General features: G+C 36.6%; 1 protein-coding gene and 1 pseudogene across 1 annotated transcript in view; both read left to right on the top strand.

Annotated features, from left to right (window-relative positions):
• The window catches only part of LOC110568774 (heat shock protein HSP 90-beta-like), a 25,964-nt pseudogene extending 19,873 nt beyond the window's left edge, over positions 1–6,091 (top strand).
• AP3B1 (adaptor related protein complex 3 subunit beta 1) overlaps positions 1–17,375 on the top strand; it is a 285,248-nt gene that overhangs the window by 233,858 nt on the left and 34,015 nt on the right. Inside the window, exons 23-24 of the mRNA XM_012462113.2 lie at positions 8,238–8,469; positions 13,489–13,573. Of these exons, the coding sequence (XP_012317536.2) occupies positions 8,238–8,469; positions 13,489–13,573 (317 nt within the window). The remainder of the gene's footprint in view (positions 1–8,237; positions 8,470–13,488; positions 13,574–17,375) is intronic.

Raw genomic sequence — 17,375 nt, 5'->3', positions numbered from 1 at the left:
AATCAGTTCAAGAGTAATAGGAAATGAGATCAAGGAAGTGGAACAAGGATCCTGACCATTGGCAGGTTTTGAGCAGAGGGATGACGTGATATCTTTTTTTCCTGTTAACTTTTATTTTAGGTTCAAGGGTACATGTGCAGGTTTTTATATAGGTAAACTCATGTCGTGGAGTTTAGTGTACAAATTAGTTCATCACCCCAGTGCACGATGTAACTAACTGATACATTCTGGCTATTATGTTCAGGATAGACTAACATAGCAATTCATTCTGTGTTCATTAGGATCCAGGGGTAGGAGCAAGGAAACCAATTAGGAGGCTGTTGGAATAATCCGGATGAGAGATGATGGTGGCTCAGACCAGGCTGGTAACAGTGGCAGTAGTAAAAAATAGCCAGATTAATTCATTTCAATAACTTGATTTCGTCCCCAATTACTCCCTCAGGTATCAGCTATGACTTTTGTGTTCTTATGGTCCACTGAGCCTGCTTCTGTCATGGCATTTGTCACACTAGTTGATTTACTTTGTTTTCCCCGGCTAAACAATAAACTTCTTGAGGACTAGGGTACTTCATCTCTGTCTGTGTATCATACTCCTTAGCACAGGGCTGGTACAACTCATTGAATAAATGTTAGTTACATGAAAGAATGAATTAATAAATTAATGGTGAGTAATGAGTAATGATTAGTAGTTACTTTGTGTTTGAAATAATGGTGTTCTTATTGGACAGAGAGCTGTGAAATACCTAATTCTTGCACAAAACCACTTTTCTCCCCAAGATGCCCAAGGGAAACATAGGGTCAGAGGACAAAGAAAGGCAAAGTAGTACTTTGTTATTAGTGTGGGCCTTGCTTTCTAACCACAATACAGAACTCCAGTGAGTTAGGATGGCCCACATCAAGGACTCAAAATTCTTTTCTATTAAAAGTAGGATTAAGTAGCCTTGATCCAAAACAAACTATTTGTTGAACCACATGGAATTGATAACATGACTGTTTTTGACCTACAGATATGGCAGATACATATGGTTCAGTCTAATCAAAAGCCATACCTGAGTCTCTGATCTCCTGCTTCCTTATCTACCAGCGCTTTAGAGGAAGGGGCAAGGGGACATTCTCCCATTACAAGCTTATTTCCCCCTCCAATTAGTGTCCTGAAATCTGACTAATCTCAACCAGTAGTAGGGTGGGGGAGATAGATGATGGAATCCCAGTTTGAACTAGGTTAAGCAGTAAAGAAATAAGTAGGAAATTACAGCTAGAGTTCAGAGAAAACAACTTCAGCAAGGGCGGGAATGTGTCTTGTCCAGATCAAAGTTACCAGCTAGTCTCTCTGTCTTTCATCTTTCCTTTTATTGAAATTTGCTTTATTTTTTTTTTTCTCACTGGTTGAGAAAAAGGCTGGCTTGATATGACTTGTATAAACTTAGGAAACAAGGGTTAAAAAGTAATTGAACATTTTCTTTTTCTTTTTCTTTTGTGTGAAACGGGGCCTTGCTTCATCACCCAGGCTTGAGGAGAGTGGCACAAACTCGGCTCACTGCAACCTCTGCTTCCTGGGTTCAAGCAATCCTCCCACCTCAGCTTCCTGAATATCTGAAATTACAGGTGCATGTCACTACACCCAGCTAATTTTTGTGTTTTTTTTTTTTTTTTTTTTTTTTTGAGACGGATTCTTGCTCTGTTGCCAGGCTGGAGTGCAGTGGCGCAGTCTCGGCTCACTACAACCTCTACCTCCTGGGTTCAAGCGATTCTTCTGCCTCAGCCTCCTGAGTAGCTGGGACCACAGGTGTGTGCCACCACGCCTGGCTAATTTTTGTATTTTTAGTAGAGACGGGGTTTCACCACGGCCAGGATGATCTCGATCTCTTGACCTCGTGATCCACCTGCCTCGGCCTCCCAAAGTGCTGGGATTACAGGTGTGAGCCACCGCGCCCGGCCAATTTTTGTGTTTTTAGTAGAGTTGGGGTTTCACAATGTTGGCGAGGTTGTTCTCAGACTCCTGACTTTAAGTGATCCACCCATTTGGCCTCCCAAAGTGCTGGGATTACAGGCATGAGCCACCACGCCTGACTACATTTTCATTTAGTTTCTTTCTGTAGTTAAACAAGTATCTATTATTACCACAAAGTTTCATTTATGATCCTGTTTTTTGTGGAAGAGTGCATAGACCTCTGGGAATTATCATAGATAACCTTTGGAGAGTGTAAGGGAGGACCTTTTTAGATGGTGAATTCATCAGAGAATGCTTCTTACCTTGAACTTGGTTGAATGTGGAAAGAATGAATGGAGAGAATTATACAGTTTTTCTTCCTTTATTCATCCCTTAACATATTTGTTGACAATTACAATAAAGCTGTAGAATTTTGAGACAAAGTTGAAAATACAAAATAAATGTTTAGACCATGCGTTCCAGGATTAGACTGAGAGAAAGATCAGTGAGTCTGCCAAGGTTTGAGGGCTCGTAAATGACTAAAGGCATACTTCTAACCACCTTGTATATCTACAGACTAATTCCTGGCTGCTTGTGAACCAGACCTTTCTTTCTGTTCTGCTCTGCTCATACTTCTCTACCCTGGCCTTTCTCCAACTATCAAATAGTCTTCCCTTTTACATTACAGTTTTGGCTTTCTTTCCTTCATATTATATGTGGGCCAACCTTTTATGAATTTCCACAGAGATAAAGCTGGCTACATCAACATCTATTTAATGATTTGATGACAAATATGTTTCAGAAAGAATGTAGCAAAAAAGTAAGACCTGGTCACTGTCTCCAATGTGCTTATCATTTAATTAAGGAAATAAACATGTAACCCTGAAAAATATAATTAGCCAGATAAAAGCTTATGTTTACGGTTGATTATCAGAGCCTCAGTAGCATGGGAATTTGTGGGGGGGAAAGGAGATTTTCCCTGAGTATAAATCTATGAATATAAAATATATAGCTCCTGCGTCACCCCAGGACAGCCTTGGTGCTGTGTGCGTGTCGGACAGTCCCAGCCCACCTTGCCTTCTAGTGCTTGTAGCCTTTTTCTGTTTTTAAAGATGGCTGAGAAAGTGAACATGGAGAGGAGGAGGTGGAAACTTGCCTTTCAGGCATATATTGCCCAACTCATGTCTCTCATCATTAATACCTTCTATTCTAACAAGGAGATTTTCCTTCAGGAGTTGATCTAATGTTTCTGATGCCTTGGACAAATTTGCTGTAAGAGCCTGACAAACCCTTCCAAGTTGGACAATGGTAAAGAGCTGAAAATTGACATTATCCCCCACCCATGGCAATTGTTCCCAAATTATGAGATCAGCCTTGGTCGTGTCAATGCCTATGTCTACCAAAGTCAGGGTATATTCCCTGGTACTAAGGCATTTATGGAGGCTCTTCAGGCTGGTGCAGACATCACCATGATTGACCAATTTGGTGCTGCCTTTTTTTCTGCCTGCCTTGTGGCGGGGAAAGTAATTGTGATCACAAAGCACAACAGTGATGAAGAGTATGCCTGGGAGACTCTGCTGGGGGTTCCTTCACTGTATGTGCTGACCCTGGAGAACCCACTGGCAGAGGTACCAAAGTGACTCTCCACCTTGAAGAAGACCAGACAGAGTACTTAAAAAGAGAGACAGGTCAAAGTAGTGAAGAGCACTTACAGTTCATAGGCTATCCCATTACTCTCTCTTTGGAGAAGGAGAGAGAAAGAAAATCAGTGATGATGGGCAAAGAAAGAGAAAGGTGAGAAAGAAGAGAAAGAAAGGCCAGGCACAATGGCTCACACCTGTAATCCCAGCACTTTGGGAGGCTGAGGTGGGCAGATCACTTGAACTCAGGAGTTTGAGACCAGCCTGGCCAATGTGGTGAAACCCTGACTCTACAAAAAATACAAAAAAATGAGCTAGCATGGTGGTGCGCACCTTAGGTCCCAGGTACTTGGGGGGTTGAAATGGGAGGATCACTTGAACCCAGGAGGCAGAGGTTGCAGTGAGCTCAGATCACACCACTGCACTCCAGCCTGGGCGACAAGTGTTAACGCCATCTCAAAACAAAACAAAAAGGAAATAGAGATGATGAAGAGAAGCCCAAGACTGCAGAAGATGTGAGTTCAGATGAAGATGACGATAGTAAGGATAAGAAAAAGAAAACAAAGAAAATCAAGGATAAATCATTGATTGGGAAGAATTAAACAAGACCAAGAACATTTGAATCAGACACTCCGATGACATTCACCCAGGAGGAGTATGGAAAATTTACAAGAACTTCACCAGTGACTTCACCAAGGAAGACCACTTGGCAGTCAATCACTTCTCTGTAGAAGGTCGGTTGGAATTCAGGGTATTGCTAGTCATCCCTTGTTGGGCTCTTGACTTCTTTGAGAAAGAATGAGAAGAAAAAAGAACAACAAACTCCGTGTTCATCATGTGTTCATCATGGACAGCTGTGATGATACTGGAGTATCTCAACTTTTATCCTTGGTGTAGTTGACTCAGGATCTGCCACTGAACATCTCTTGAGAAATGCTCCAACAGAGCAGAATCTTAACAGTCATTCATAGAAACATTGTTAAGAAGTGCCTTGAACTGTTCTCTGAGCTGGCAGAAGACAAGGAGAATTGTAAGAAATTCGACGAGGTATTGTCTAAAAATCTAAAGCTTGGGCCAGGTGTGGTGTCTCACTCCTATAATCTCAGCACTTTGGGAGGCCAAGGCAGGAGGATTGCTGGAAGCCAAGAGTTCCATACCAGCCTAGGCTGCAAAGCAAGACACGATCACTACAAAAAATTAAAAAAATTAACCCAGCATGGTGGCACACACCTGTGATCCAAGCTACCTAAAAGGCTGAGGGAAGAGGATTGCTTGAGCCCACGAGTTCCCGGCTGCAGTGAGCTATGATTGCATCGCTGCACTCCAGCCTTGATGACAGAGTGAAACCCCTGTCTATAAAAAAATAGATAGATAAATAAAATTTAAAAATTAAAAAAATTAAAATCTAAAGCTTGGAGTCCACAAAGACTCTACTAACCAGCGATGCCTGTCCGAGCTGCTGCACTGTCACATTCTCCAGTCTGGAGATGGGATGACATCTCCGTCAAAATATGTCTCCTGATGAAGGAGACACAGAAGCCCATCTGTAGCATCACTGGTGAGAGCAAATAGCAGATGGCTGGCTCTGTATTTGTGGAGCAAGTGCGGAAGTGGGGCTCTGAATTAGTATATACAACCAAGCCCACTGTTGGGTACTGTGTGTAGCAGCAGTACAAACTCAAGGAGTTTGATGAGAAAAGCCTGGTCTTGGTTACCAAGGAGAGTCTGAAGCTGCCTGAGGATAAGGATGAGAAGAAGAAAATAGTGGAAAGCAAAACGAAGTTTGAGAACCTCTGCAAGCTTGTGAAAGAAATCTTGGATAAGAAGGTTGAGAACGTATCAGTCTTCAATAGTCTTGTGTCTTCATCATGCTGCATGGTGAGCAGCAACTACAGCTGGACAGCCAACATGGACCAGATCACGAAAACCCAGGCACTTTGGGACAATTCTGTGTTGGGCCACATGATGGCCAAAAAGCACCAGGAGATCAACCTTGACCATCCAATGCACTGTGGAGATCTGCAGCAGAAGCCTGAGGCAGGCAGAAACGACAAGGCTGCCAAGAACCTGCTGGTGCTGCTGTTTGAAACTACGCTGCTGTCTTCTGGATTCTCCCTTGAGGATCCCTACAGCCATTCCAACCACATCTACCACAGGACCAAGCTAGGTTCAGGTATCGATGAAGATGCAGTGACAGCAGAGGAACCCGGTGCTGCTGTTCCTGGTGAGATCCCCCCGGTCCTAGAGGGCAGTGAGGCTAGGTCGCACAGGGAAGAAGTAGATTAGGAGTTTATACTTGGAAACCTTGTGCCCTTGTATAGTGTCCTCATGGCTCCCAGCGCAGCCTTGAGTGTCCCTGCCCCACCTGGCTCCCTTTGCTGATTCCAGTGTTTTTTCTCTCCTTATGTGTAAGGCAGGAAATAAGGGCCTCAAGCCCCATTCCCTCCCCAGTTTGACTACAGGATTGGATGTTGTGTGTTGTAGTTTTTTGTTTATTTTGTTTGAAATTCAAGTATGCAAAATAAAGATGCCATTTTATAAAATATATATATATATGCATACGGGTGTGTATATATATATGTATACAGGTGTGTTTGTGTGTGTGTGTGTGTGTGTGTGTGTATACCTGTATGCACACATGTGCATACACTTTATGTCCCTGCTTGTTTAGATGCTAATCAACACTGAGAATTCATAATGATGATAGGATTTAGAGCAAGCATTCAAACAGAAGAGTTTTGAAAATAATTTTTATTCAAGGAAAAGAACCTAACCTTAGAAGTAAAAGTACTTTGAAAACTTAAAATACTAGATTGTTATCATCATCAGAAGGCTTAAATAGAACGAATAGGCCAGTAGCCTTATTATTTTATATAACCAAAATTTTAAATTTAGCTAATTGTTAATTATATTTTACAAATAAACTCTCCCATAAATTTTTATGATTATTTTATATTTTACTTTTATTTATTTATTTTTATTGATTGTTTTTTTTTTTTTTTTTTTGAGACAGGGTCTTACTCTGTCACCCGCTGGAGTATAGTGGCCTAAATATGGCTCACTGCAGCCTCAACTTCCCGAGCTCAGGCAATCCTACCACCTCAGCCTCCTGAATAGCTGAGACTACAGGCGCATGCCACCTCACCCAGCTAATTTTTTGCATTTTTTGTATAGACAGGATCTCGCCATGTTGCCCAGGCTGATTCTTAAACTCTTGGGCTCAAGTGATCTTCCTACCTCAGCCTCCCGAAATGCTGGGATTAGAGATGATGATTATTTTAAATTGCCCACACTTATATGTTGAGCCTTTGAAGAAATAATAATATGTTTTAATGATATTTAGAAGGCATGATGTATAATTTTGTACATGATATTTAACTCTTGGATTTTTGTTGAACTTTAAATCATTACTTTAATAGCTAAGTTTGTAATGTCATCAGGTGTGCATGGCATAGTGAAAATGTTTAATAGGTTGATATGTACTCTCATAATAGATAATCTATTTGGGAGAGCACACTTGTTAGGAAAAAATCTTGATCAAGCCTGTTTAATTACAAATTGATTTTTTTTTAATGCTTGCCTGTGTCAGGTCCAGCCTAATATGCAATACTGATACTTTGAATGGAAAGAAAGCTATCACATGGTTTTAGAATGGACAGTGTTTCATTATTTAATATGCTGCCTGTGATTCCAGTCAAAATGACATTGAAGGAAGAATTTAATTAAGAGTCTAATGTTCAATAGAAGGGTGAACAGATGATTAGCCAAGAAAATATTGGGAGGGGGAAACAAGGAAAGATTTGTTTTACCAAATAATTGGATTATATTGTAGGTCTATAAAAAATAAAACAATGTGGTACTGGTTTAACAGGACAATCAAGGCCCAGAAATGTCTTTTACTACATAAATAATTAGAATTTTGCATTTGCAATCATTGAAGAAAGACTATTCATTAGTTCATACAGGGATAATTGGTTCAATATCTGGAGAAAAACAAATATGGAGTCAGTATACCAAAATCAATTCCACATGAATTAAAATTTGAAATCATCAAAGGTCTGGAAGAAAATATAAATGAATAGTTAATTTCATCTCAAAGTAGAGATCTTTTCAATCATCAAAGCAAAGGAAGAAGCCACCTTATCCTGGGGGTCATGGTCTTCAGTTTACAGCAAAGGAAAATAAAAACAAAAAAACAATTCAAGGAGTCAGGATTGAAATGAAGCACCAAGATGTTCATTTTGGTAGTTGGCTAAAAACACTCAAGAAAATCAATTGACAAACTGTTAAAACCAGTAAAAATGTTAGCAAGATGGCCAAATATAAAGGATCTAGGGGAAAAAACTAAGTTTATAAATCCCCCCCCCAAAATGAGTATGTTTGTATTACTGAGATTATGCTCTTCTTATTAGGCTTATATTGTTAAAAAATTTTAATATATGCTTGCAGCTTACACAAAAATTTAATAGAGTTTTGAGGGCATTTACTTGTTTGTATCATTTCTGACTAATATCTATGTATGTGATATCCTACTAATGTTTGTTATTACAGTTCATATAATACTTTAGGGAAACCAAGAATTAAATGTCATAAATGTTTGCATATTTTCTAAAAGAATAACTATATTCACTAACTCATCTTTTTTTTCTCTTTCCCATGTGTAATAGGTCAGTACGCCTGTATTTGTACCAACAAAAACTCATGTGCTGCTTCATCGAATGAGTGGAAAAGGACTAGGTGCCCATTATTTCTTTCCAAGACAGCCTTGCATTTTTGGTGATAAGATGGTCTCTATACAAATAACACTGAATAACACTACTGATCGAAAGATAGAAAATATCCACATAGGGGAAAAAAAACTTCCTATAGGCATGAAAATGCATGTTTTTAATCCAATAGGTAAATATTAATTCTCATTTAAAACCTTAACTATATTTGATAGCTAAATATGTTCATTTTAAAAGTAAAATAGAGTACTTTTTAGTAAAATAGTAAAGCAGAATATTGTTGTATTGACAATTAGCATATTCAGTTTATATTTGCTTTTCCTTTTTAAACTGAATTTATCATATAAGATAAATACATTTCTTTGCTCTTAGTGAATCAGGTCCCAGTAATGGTAATACCAATGATGATGGAAGGCTAGGTCTGCAGACTCAACATTGCCATCATATTTTACCTACCTGCATCACCCTCCCCCATCTCTCTTCCTGGTCAGCTTCATTCCCTGCATAATTTTAAGCGGTTTATTGTGTATTAAAAGCAAGAAAATTGGTCTGCATTTCTAAATACAATACTTCTCGTATCTCAGGATCCTTTCCTGTTTCCCTTCACATTCCCATAAATTGAAAAGTGAAGGGAGTGAAGACTGAGAGAATGTTGACCAAGCTTGTCCAACCTTCGGCTCAGGACAGCTTTGAATGCAGCCCAACACAAATTCATAAAGTTTCTTAAAACATGATGAGATTTTATTTGCGATTATATTTTTCTTTAGCTCATCAGCTGTTGTTAGGGTTAGCGTATTTTATGTGTGGCCCAAGACAATTCTTCTTCCAGTGTGGCCCGGGGAAGCCAAAAGATTGGACACCCCTGATGTAGACTAGTCAGCTTATCTTCCTCTGCATATACAGAATAAACAGTAGCCCAGAGGATATCACTGTTTTTTATCCACATCCTATTTTTGAATGTTTTCAATCTGTTGCCACCATTTAAAAATCAAGATGCTTTTATATTTTAAAAACTGAGAAATCTCACTTTTCTTGGAGCAGAACATAAGGTATGGCAGTACCAGCCCTTTATCCACATGTAGCAACCAGTGAGCAGGTGCTGAGCGGCGGCTGCCCTCAGCTTTGGCTCGTGCTTTCCGGGGTGCCTCTGTGACCTCTGCATCCTGTTGTCTTCCCCACAAAGTGTCAGTGGCCGTGTTTCATTCCTTTTGAGTTTTTAAGTGTTTTACTAAAAATATACCCTTTAAAAATTAAATATAACAATTGTGTGTCTTACTTTGAATTTGAAATAGTTAATATTTAGAATGTCTATTTTTTTTTTTTTTTTTTTTTTTTTTGAGACGGAGTTTCACTCTTGTTACCCAGGCTGGAGTGCAATGGCGCGATCTCAGCTCACTGCAACCTCTGCCTCCTGGGTTCAGGCAATTCTCCTGCCTCAGCCTCCCGAGTAGCTGGGATTACAGGCACGTGCCACCACACCCAGCTAATTTTTTGTATTTTTAGTAGAGACGGAGTTTCACCATGTTGACCAGGATGGTCTCGATCTCTTGACCTCGTGATCCACCCGCCTCGGCCTCCCAAAGTGCTAGGATTACAGGCTTGAGCCACCACGCCCGGCCTAGAATGTCTATTCTTTTTGGTTTTTGTAGTGGAGATAACCCTAAGGTTTAGTTGAGAGAAGCTTTAGGCAAAACCTCAATTAAAAGTAATAAAAGGTTTATGTCACTGTATCCTCCAAATGTTATAACCAGCATGCTCCAGGCAGCTCCTTTTTATAATACTTAAGATAAACAATGCCTTTTGACCAGGATAAAGCAAAAGTAGGTAATTGTGCCTTGTTTACTCATTGTTTCACATAACTTCCATTTTTCTTCATCTGAGCTTTTTGGCATTGCTGAATTTTCTTCTCTGGTTTTCATGAATCTTTGGATAAAGAAAGCCATTTTGTGTGTGTGTTGTATTTTTACACAAAGGAATAAAATTTTTGATAAAGTCTGGTAAAGTTTTATAAGCAACCAAAGTAAAGAAAGTGGAGTTAAAGTAAGCTGACTTCAAAATCCACTTAACTTCCAAAAATATTTTGGTATTTAAGATACTATTTAAAGAATACAAAGTATCCTAATTTTTATTATATAGTGTATGAAGTTAATATATTGCCAAGGAATTGTTGTGTTCTTTTTATCGCTTGTAATTCAACCTTTTTTACCTAGTTTAAAAAAAAAAATTAGTTTAGAAAGTGTCAAGCAGCTGATATATGAATTGTCTGAAGGTTGAAAATGTTATTCAAAGGTTAAGACAGTAGAACAGTATTAATTTTTCTTTGAGCTGGCATAATGAGTTGATGAGTTGACCTTTTGTTGGCCTATGTAGAATAGAAGAAATAAATATAAAAAATTTCACAGTATGACCTTAACACAAATAAAATATGAATGTATACCATTGCCTCAGTACTAGTTGTACGCTTTTCTTTTTCATTCTTAGACAAATTTTTATGACATGTTTCATTCATTTTGTTGGCATTTATTCAATGCCTTCAAGATATAGAGTCCTTTCCTCTGCAGTATGTCACCACCTAGATGATACTATTATCAATAGATTGTAGGGTTACAGAATATAATATGTCTAAATTAGTCCTTCAGAAATATCTTAAGAATGCAACAGAAAACAAATACTATATTTTAATGTTTTTGTAAAAAAAGAGAAGTAAGATACTTGTTTTATTTATTAAGCATGTATACACATTAAGGAGTCTGCAGTTTTTTTATTTGCCACCAATCTGGTTTTATCTGTAAAGAGCATTCATTTTTTTTCTGGATTTGACCCTGCGTTTGGCATGAAACTGGATTCCTTGCAAGAATATTAAGAATAATATTCCATTTTCTCCAAAGAGACCAAGTATATAAGAGGGTTTTTTTTTTTTTTAAGGCACGCAGAATGTCCTTAAGCTCCCTGTACTATATTCAGTGGTTTTATGTTAGTGATTGACAAATTTGAGTTCAGCTAAGATTTTACCAGTTACGGTATGACTGTTACATCAAAGCAAATGGCATCCTATGTGATTTCGTGTGTTGGTATTAACGGTGTGGTGTTAACAGACCCACTGTTTTTCAGCCATTTCTACATAGCCATCATAAATATATAGGAGTAAATCTAGAAATGGTGTCCAAATAGACACCTAATTGGATAAGCTTTCCCAGTTTAGTAGGCTCCAAATATTATAAAAATCCATTATATGAATAATTTTTTTCTTTTTTAAAAATATATTGTATTGCGTTTTAGGTTTTGGGGTACATGTGAAGAACATGAGGATTGTTGCATAGGTACATACATGGCAATGTGGTTTTCTGCCTTCCTATATGAATAATTTTATGCTGACCATTTTGCTGTTGAAGCATCCATATAATAAAACATGCCATTGATCATGGACTGTCCCCCAGAATTAGCATGGCACTAAGCTCACAGTTAATTATCTTAAGACCAATGACAGTATCAAATAGTTTCAAAGAGTGCTATCAGCAAGGCTTCTTGAGAGTTGTCACTTTGTCAAGTGAAATACAAAGATACATGATGAAGGGAGATCTAAATCATGAATGCCATCATGTTTTGGAAATGACAGAATTTGCTATTAATGTGTCAGTTAAAAACAAGACCAAACCTCAATTTAGTTATGGCACCGAAGAAGGCATTAAGAATTCACTAAAGAATAGCCTTGAGTAGTGTGTGACTGACAAAGCTCTGAACTGTTGACAGCACATAGCTTTATGAGAAATGAAAAAAATGTATATGTCGTTACGGTTATTTATCCTACAATAAAGCCTATTTGCTAGAGATTTAGGGAGCAAGTCTTCTGGTATTTGAGTGGTATCCTAGTAAATGTTTAGTTTATAAACAAATTCAAACTAGAATCAGCAAACCAACATACATACCACTGAGCAAATTACATTTTAATGATTACTTTTTTTTTTTTTTTAACATACTTCCTTGGCCTATCAAGTAGCATTTTAAAATAAGCATTGAACAAATGCTGTCTTATAATGCCTACTTCTCGTTAAGCCTATGAAATATAGACATAATACTTAATATATGAAGCTTATTGAATTATTATTTTATCCCACTGTACCATCATCTCTGTCAGGGTTAGCATTAAATGGCAAATCATACTTACCAACAAGCCCTAAGATAGTCACAGTCTACTGAATTAGAAGTGTGCTTGCTAAAATATAACTACATCTGATACAATGTGTAAAGAATACATAAAGCTAAACATAAAGTGATACTATGGTATAGCTGCAATTATACAGAATACTTTGAGCCAAGTAGAAATCAGAAATGGACAGTTTCTATATATGAACAAATATATACATATATATTTAAGATTACCTCAGTTTTTCTAACGTATAGCCAAACTTTCAAATCATAAGCAGAACAAAATTTTGTTCTTGTTTGCCTTAAGTTTTGTCATTGTTAACTGAAAAAAAAAATACTGTATTGTATGTTGGTATAGTTATTTCCTATACTTGGTTAGTTGATAGATAAAGCTTCAGAAATTCCAAATTTATAAAATACCATTTTATTTTTTGTTTTATCAAGATAATCTAATCTGCCATTAAATTTTCTTTGAGTGATTAGTTAATACAATTAGACTTACCATTTGATTTCAATGTGAGATCTCTTAATTAATTTCTGAGTACATCTTAATTTCTTCTTCCAACTTTAATTTACATTTTTAAATTTAGAATTTTTTTTTATTGAAAATTTGGAACATTGTTTAAAATTTGCTTTTTATATCTAGAATAAATGTGCCATAGTTTTAAGTACATAACCTCTTATGAACTCCCAAAGTCCATTATAGGTATGCAAAACAGGAACACATTTATTTCCTTCTCATTTTCAGTACCTCTAGAGATAATATTGTAAAACATGAAATTTCTCAGGAAGATATGTATTTCTGAAACAAATGGGTATAATGTGTTCATTGGTATATGTGCAGAATTAAATAAAAGAAAAACTTGAAGCAGAATAGTTAGATTACTTTATAATTTGCTTTAATATTCGTAGTTTGAAATTTTTAAGCCATCATTAAATTTCACTGTTTCAGCCAAGCTACAAATATTACCTAAATTTTCGGTGTTTAGTTTGCCTCTTTTTCGCATCCTGTGTGTTTTCATGTCTAAATTATCCTATTTCCTAGACTCTCTTGAGCCTGAGGGATCCATTACAGTTTCAATGGGTATTGACTTTTGTGATTCTACTCAGACTGCCAGTTTCCAGTTGTGGTAAGTTCAATTGTTCTTCTATTTTTTATATTACCTGTAAAGGATAGCAGATCAAAAACTAAGCTTTCAACAGCTTGTGTGTGTGTGTGAAAGACAAAACATTTAAACAAGTGTTTTTGCTTTGATAATGTTTAGACTGCCATGAAATAGTTGTACAAATTGTGTGCAATATGTATATTTTTAGTATTCATTAACACCTAGCCATTACAATCTGCCATATGTGATTGAAATTCATAGTTTGTTGGTTAAAGAAAAAAGTAATTTTACTAGTAATTTTTAAGTTATCACTCCAGTTTTAGAAAATTTATGAGAAAATTCATGAGGAAAATCCAGGAGAAATTAAAGACATTAATAGTATTATTAAATAGCCCAGAGAAGATATCTTTTGAGATATACATATGTGTTATCTTGAGATTCTTAAGTGGAATATTATTTATTCCATCAATACCTAAAACCCACACATTTTTTTCTCTTTTTACATCAGTTTACAAACTGCTTTGATAAAAGTCAAAAGAGAACATTTATGCAGTTGGGAAAGGTTTCATAGCTGAATGTTATTCAAAAGAACTTTTTTAGAATTGGATTTTGTTGTTAATGTTTTTCTATAATGCTTTACACATTTCTCATGAAATTCAGAGGCTATTAGCAAATTAGTACAAAGCTACATTCATGAGTCATTGAGAATTATCTTTGAACTCTTTTCTCTTTCTGATATAAGGCACAATTGGCTATTTTGAGTTGAAGTTTCTTTGTTTTTATTCTAAAAAGAATTTAGACATTTTATCAAATTTTAGCCAGCTTACAACAGAGTTTGTTGTAATTTAAAAGTCTTTGAGTTTTAGAAATAGACATTTGAAAATAAATTTATAGATTAAACATAGTGAACTTTTCATTTTCATATACCTTTTCAGTTTACCAGTAATTCTGGCCTAATGTTATACCTTTTATTGCCGAGAACCTGCAATGATAAATATAAGCAATGTAGCATAACACATTGATTTTATGCAGATCATCACCTTTATGTTTTGGGAGGTCTGCTACATTAGTGATATATAAAAACTGATTACTTTTCCCAACATTGCCTAGTAATTGTTTATTATTTTTCTATTAGACAAACAACACAGATCAATATTACTGAACAACAGGCTAACATCACTCTAAATAGATTTGCCTCTAACACCAAGGTATATTTATTTTAATGGTTTGGACAATGTGAACCCAATGACAAAGCTCATGTACCAAGTTAGATCAAAATTAAGAACTAAAAAAGATTCCTTTTTCATATCAATTTATGTAAAGAACCTTTTGATTCCTGTGTAATTAGTTTTTTTTTTTCCAGCTTTTATTACAAAGACTTCCTTTATAGTCTATTGAACAGGATTTGCATTTTGTCTTTCACAATTAACTAAGTTCCTTTAGGGATGGATATATATGCAGGTAGTATTTGATTTGTATCTTTTGCCAAGGTGTGTATGTGAATAATATTTTTCTAAATTTCTTTTAAACTAATATTAGGAAAATAATTCATATATTTCACATAGAAAATGTCCTTGGCTATTAAAAGCATTCACATTTGTATTTTTTGCTCTTGTAAAGATATAAGTTATTTATTTTAGATTTTGTTAAGCACAACAGCATGCTAGATCAAAAATTTTGTGTGTGTGTTCCAAAAAGAGTACTTTGTCTTGCATCAAATGTAATTGATCCTGAAGCAGTGTAATCACAATTACTCACTTTCTTAATTGGCCTGCCCAAAATCAGAAAATGGAAACCGATCGACAGAGTTTAAATCAATAGCTTCATAGTAGTGCTTGTGGGGGTAGGGAGATAGTGGTAATGGGTAGATCAATCGGTCTTAGATGCCAATCACTGACTGTGCCTTTTGCATAGTAAACAGCAGTTTTTGCTTAGTGATGTGCTGTATTAGTCTTGGTAGTTCAATAAAAAGAAAAAAAGAAACAAGAATGGCTGATATTGAATTTTTTCCTTGAAATACATTATACAAATCGATACATAAAATTATGGGTAATAACAGCATATTTGATAGGAAGCCTTCAGAAATGCTGAGAACATGGACCCAAAGCCTGACAGGTACTCTTTTATTTGTTAGAATAAAAAGAATTAGAGTAAAATGATCTTGCTTTAGCCTCTGGATTAATTCTGTATCATTGTAATTGTACCTATGGATAAACATACAGACAGAACTATTATATTAAGCTATGTAGTTATATGCATATTTGATAAGCATTTGTGCCTCTTTTTTTGCTTTGAATTTTAAATGGTCATCAAGTTAAGTTCTTGATTAAATTTATTGAGATTGAATATGTGTGCAATATACGCAAATATATTCTACCTAAAAGTTAGTGCAGTGCATAAACAGATCCTCATCCTTGTAATCAGCAGGTATGCATATATTAAGCAGTATGGGAAGTCACACAACTTAGTGCTAGTTAGAGGACTGAGTACATGTTTTTGTCCAAAGATCTGTTATACATTCTTTAGTAGTTAATGAGCACTAAAAATATAAGAAAGAATGCCATTAGTTGACCAGAAATTGTGAGGTATTATTGACAGAAAGCAAATAGGAGCAGATAAACAATAACAGAGAAAATAAAAATCACAGGGTAAAACACTCATGGGAGAAAATGCCATGATGGTAAGAACAAATCTGGTAGAACATCAAGCACAAAGTGAGTAAATGAAAAGTTAGGGGTCTTAAGACAGTCATTAGGGAATTAACTCCTTCCAACCCCCTAGTTCCCCAATGTTACCCCTGACAACAGGCAACATACACATTTAATTTGAGACTTAATAATAAAACTGTAAAGAGAATGAGCGACTTGCCTGGGAAAGATGTTTTGGTGTGGATGTGGGGACCTACAAGAGCAGAGCAGGGTTTGAGTTTGTGTGAAGGAAGCAAGGATGGTCAGAGATGAGATGAAATACAGTTTTATCTGAGAGAGTATCTATCCGAAATATTCTCAGATCCTCACCACTAGGGTAAAGCCAGTGTTACATTTGTTGGTGGAGAGGAAAGGCCATTTTTTGCCTGCCTGCCTCCAACTTCATGTCCACATAACCAGTCAGTATCTTGTCCACTTACAAAAAATAAAACTTCAGTCAGCCCATGCAGGGGAGAGGAGATCCATAGTAATGATAGTTGCTAATTCAGTAGATGAATAATGGAATGGGCACAGCTGAATACTGATTTAGCATTCTGGAAGAAAGAAAGGGTCAAGGAAATCAACTGGAATACAAAGCAAAAAGGCAAGACAGAAAATAGGGAAGGTTAAAAGGATCAGTTCATCTCAAGGAGCTTTGGCAGGAAAGAAAAGACAATGAAGGGAAGAAATAATTTAGAAAATAAATTAATGGAGAACATTTTCCTGCTGGACATGGTGGCTTACATCTATAATCCTAGCCCGTTGGGAGGCCAAAGCAGGATAATTGTTTGAGCCTAGGAGTTCAAGACCAGCCTGGGTAACATAGCAAGACCTCATCTCTACCAGAAATCAAAAAGGATTAGCCAGATATGGTGGCACACACCTGTCATCCTAGCCACTTGGAAGACTGAAGTGGGAGGATCCCTTGAGCCCAGGAGTTCAAGGCTCCAGTGAGCTATGGTCACACCACTACACTCCAGCCTAGGTGACAGAGTGATACCCTGTCCCCAATGAATGAATGAATGAACATATGGCCAAACAAAAGAAACACACAAGCCTTCAGATTAAGAGGGCCAAACAGTGTGAATGTGAAAAAGTATCAAAAAGACCACATCCTGGTGAAATTTTTGGTAAGAAGA

This window comes from Aotus nancymaae, unplaced genomic scaffold (genome assembly GCF_030222135.1).
Source record: "Aotus nancymaae isolate 86718 unplaced genomic scaffold, 86718_ANA_hifiasm-v0.15.2.pri h1tg000014l, whole genome shotgun sequence".
Classification (NCBI taxonomy): domain Eukaryota; kingdom Metazoa; phylum Chordata; class Mammalia; order Primates; family Aotidae; genus Aotus; species Aotus nancymaae.
The sequence above is the reverse complement of the archived record's forward strand: the minus strand, read 5'-3'. Positions and strand labels throughout refer to the sequence as shown.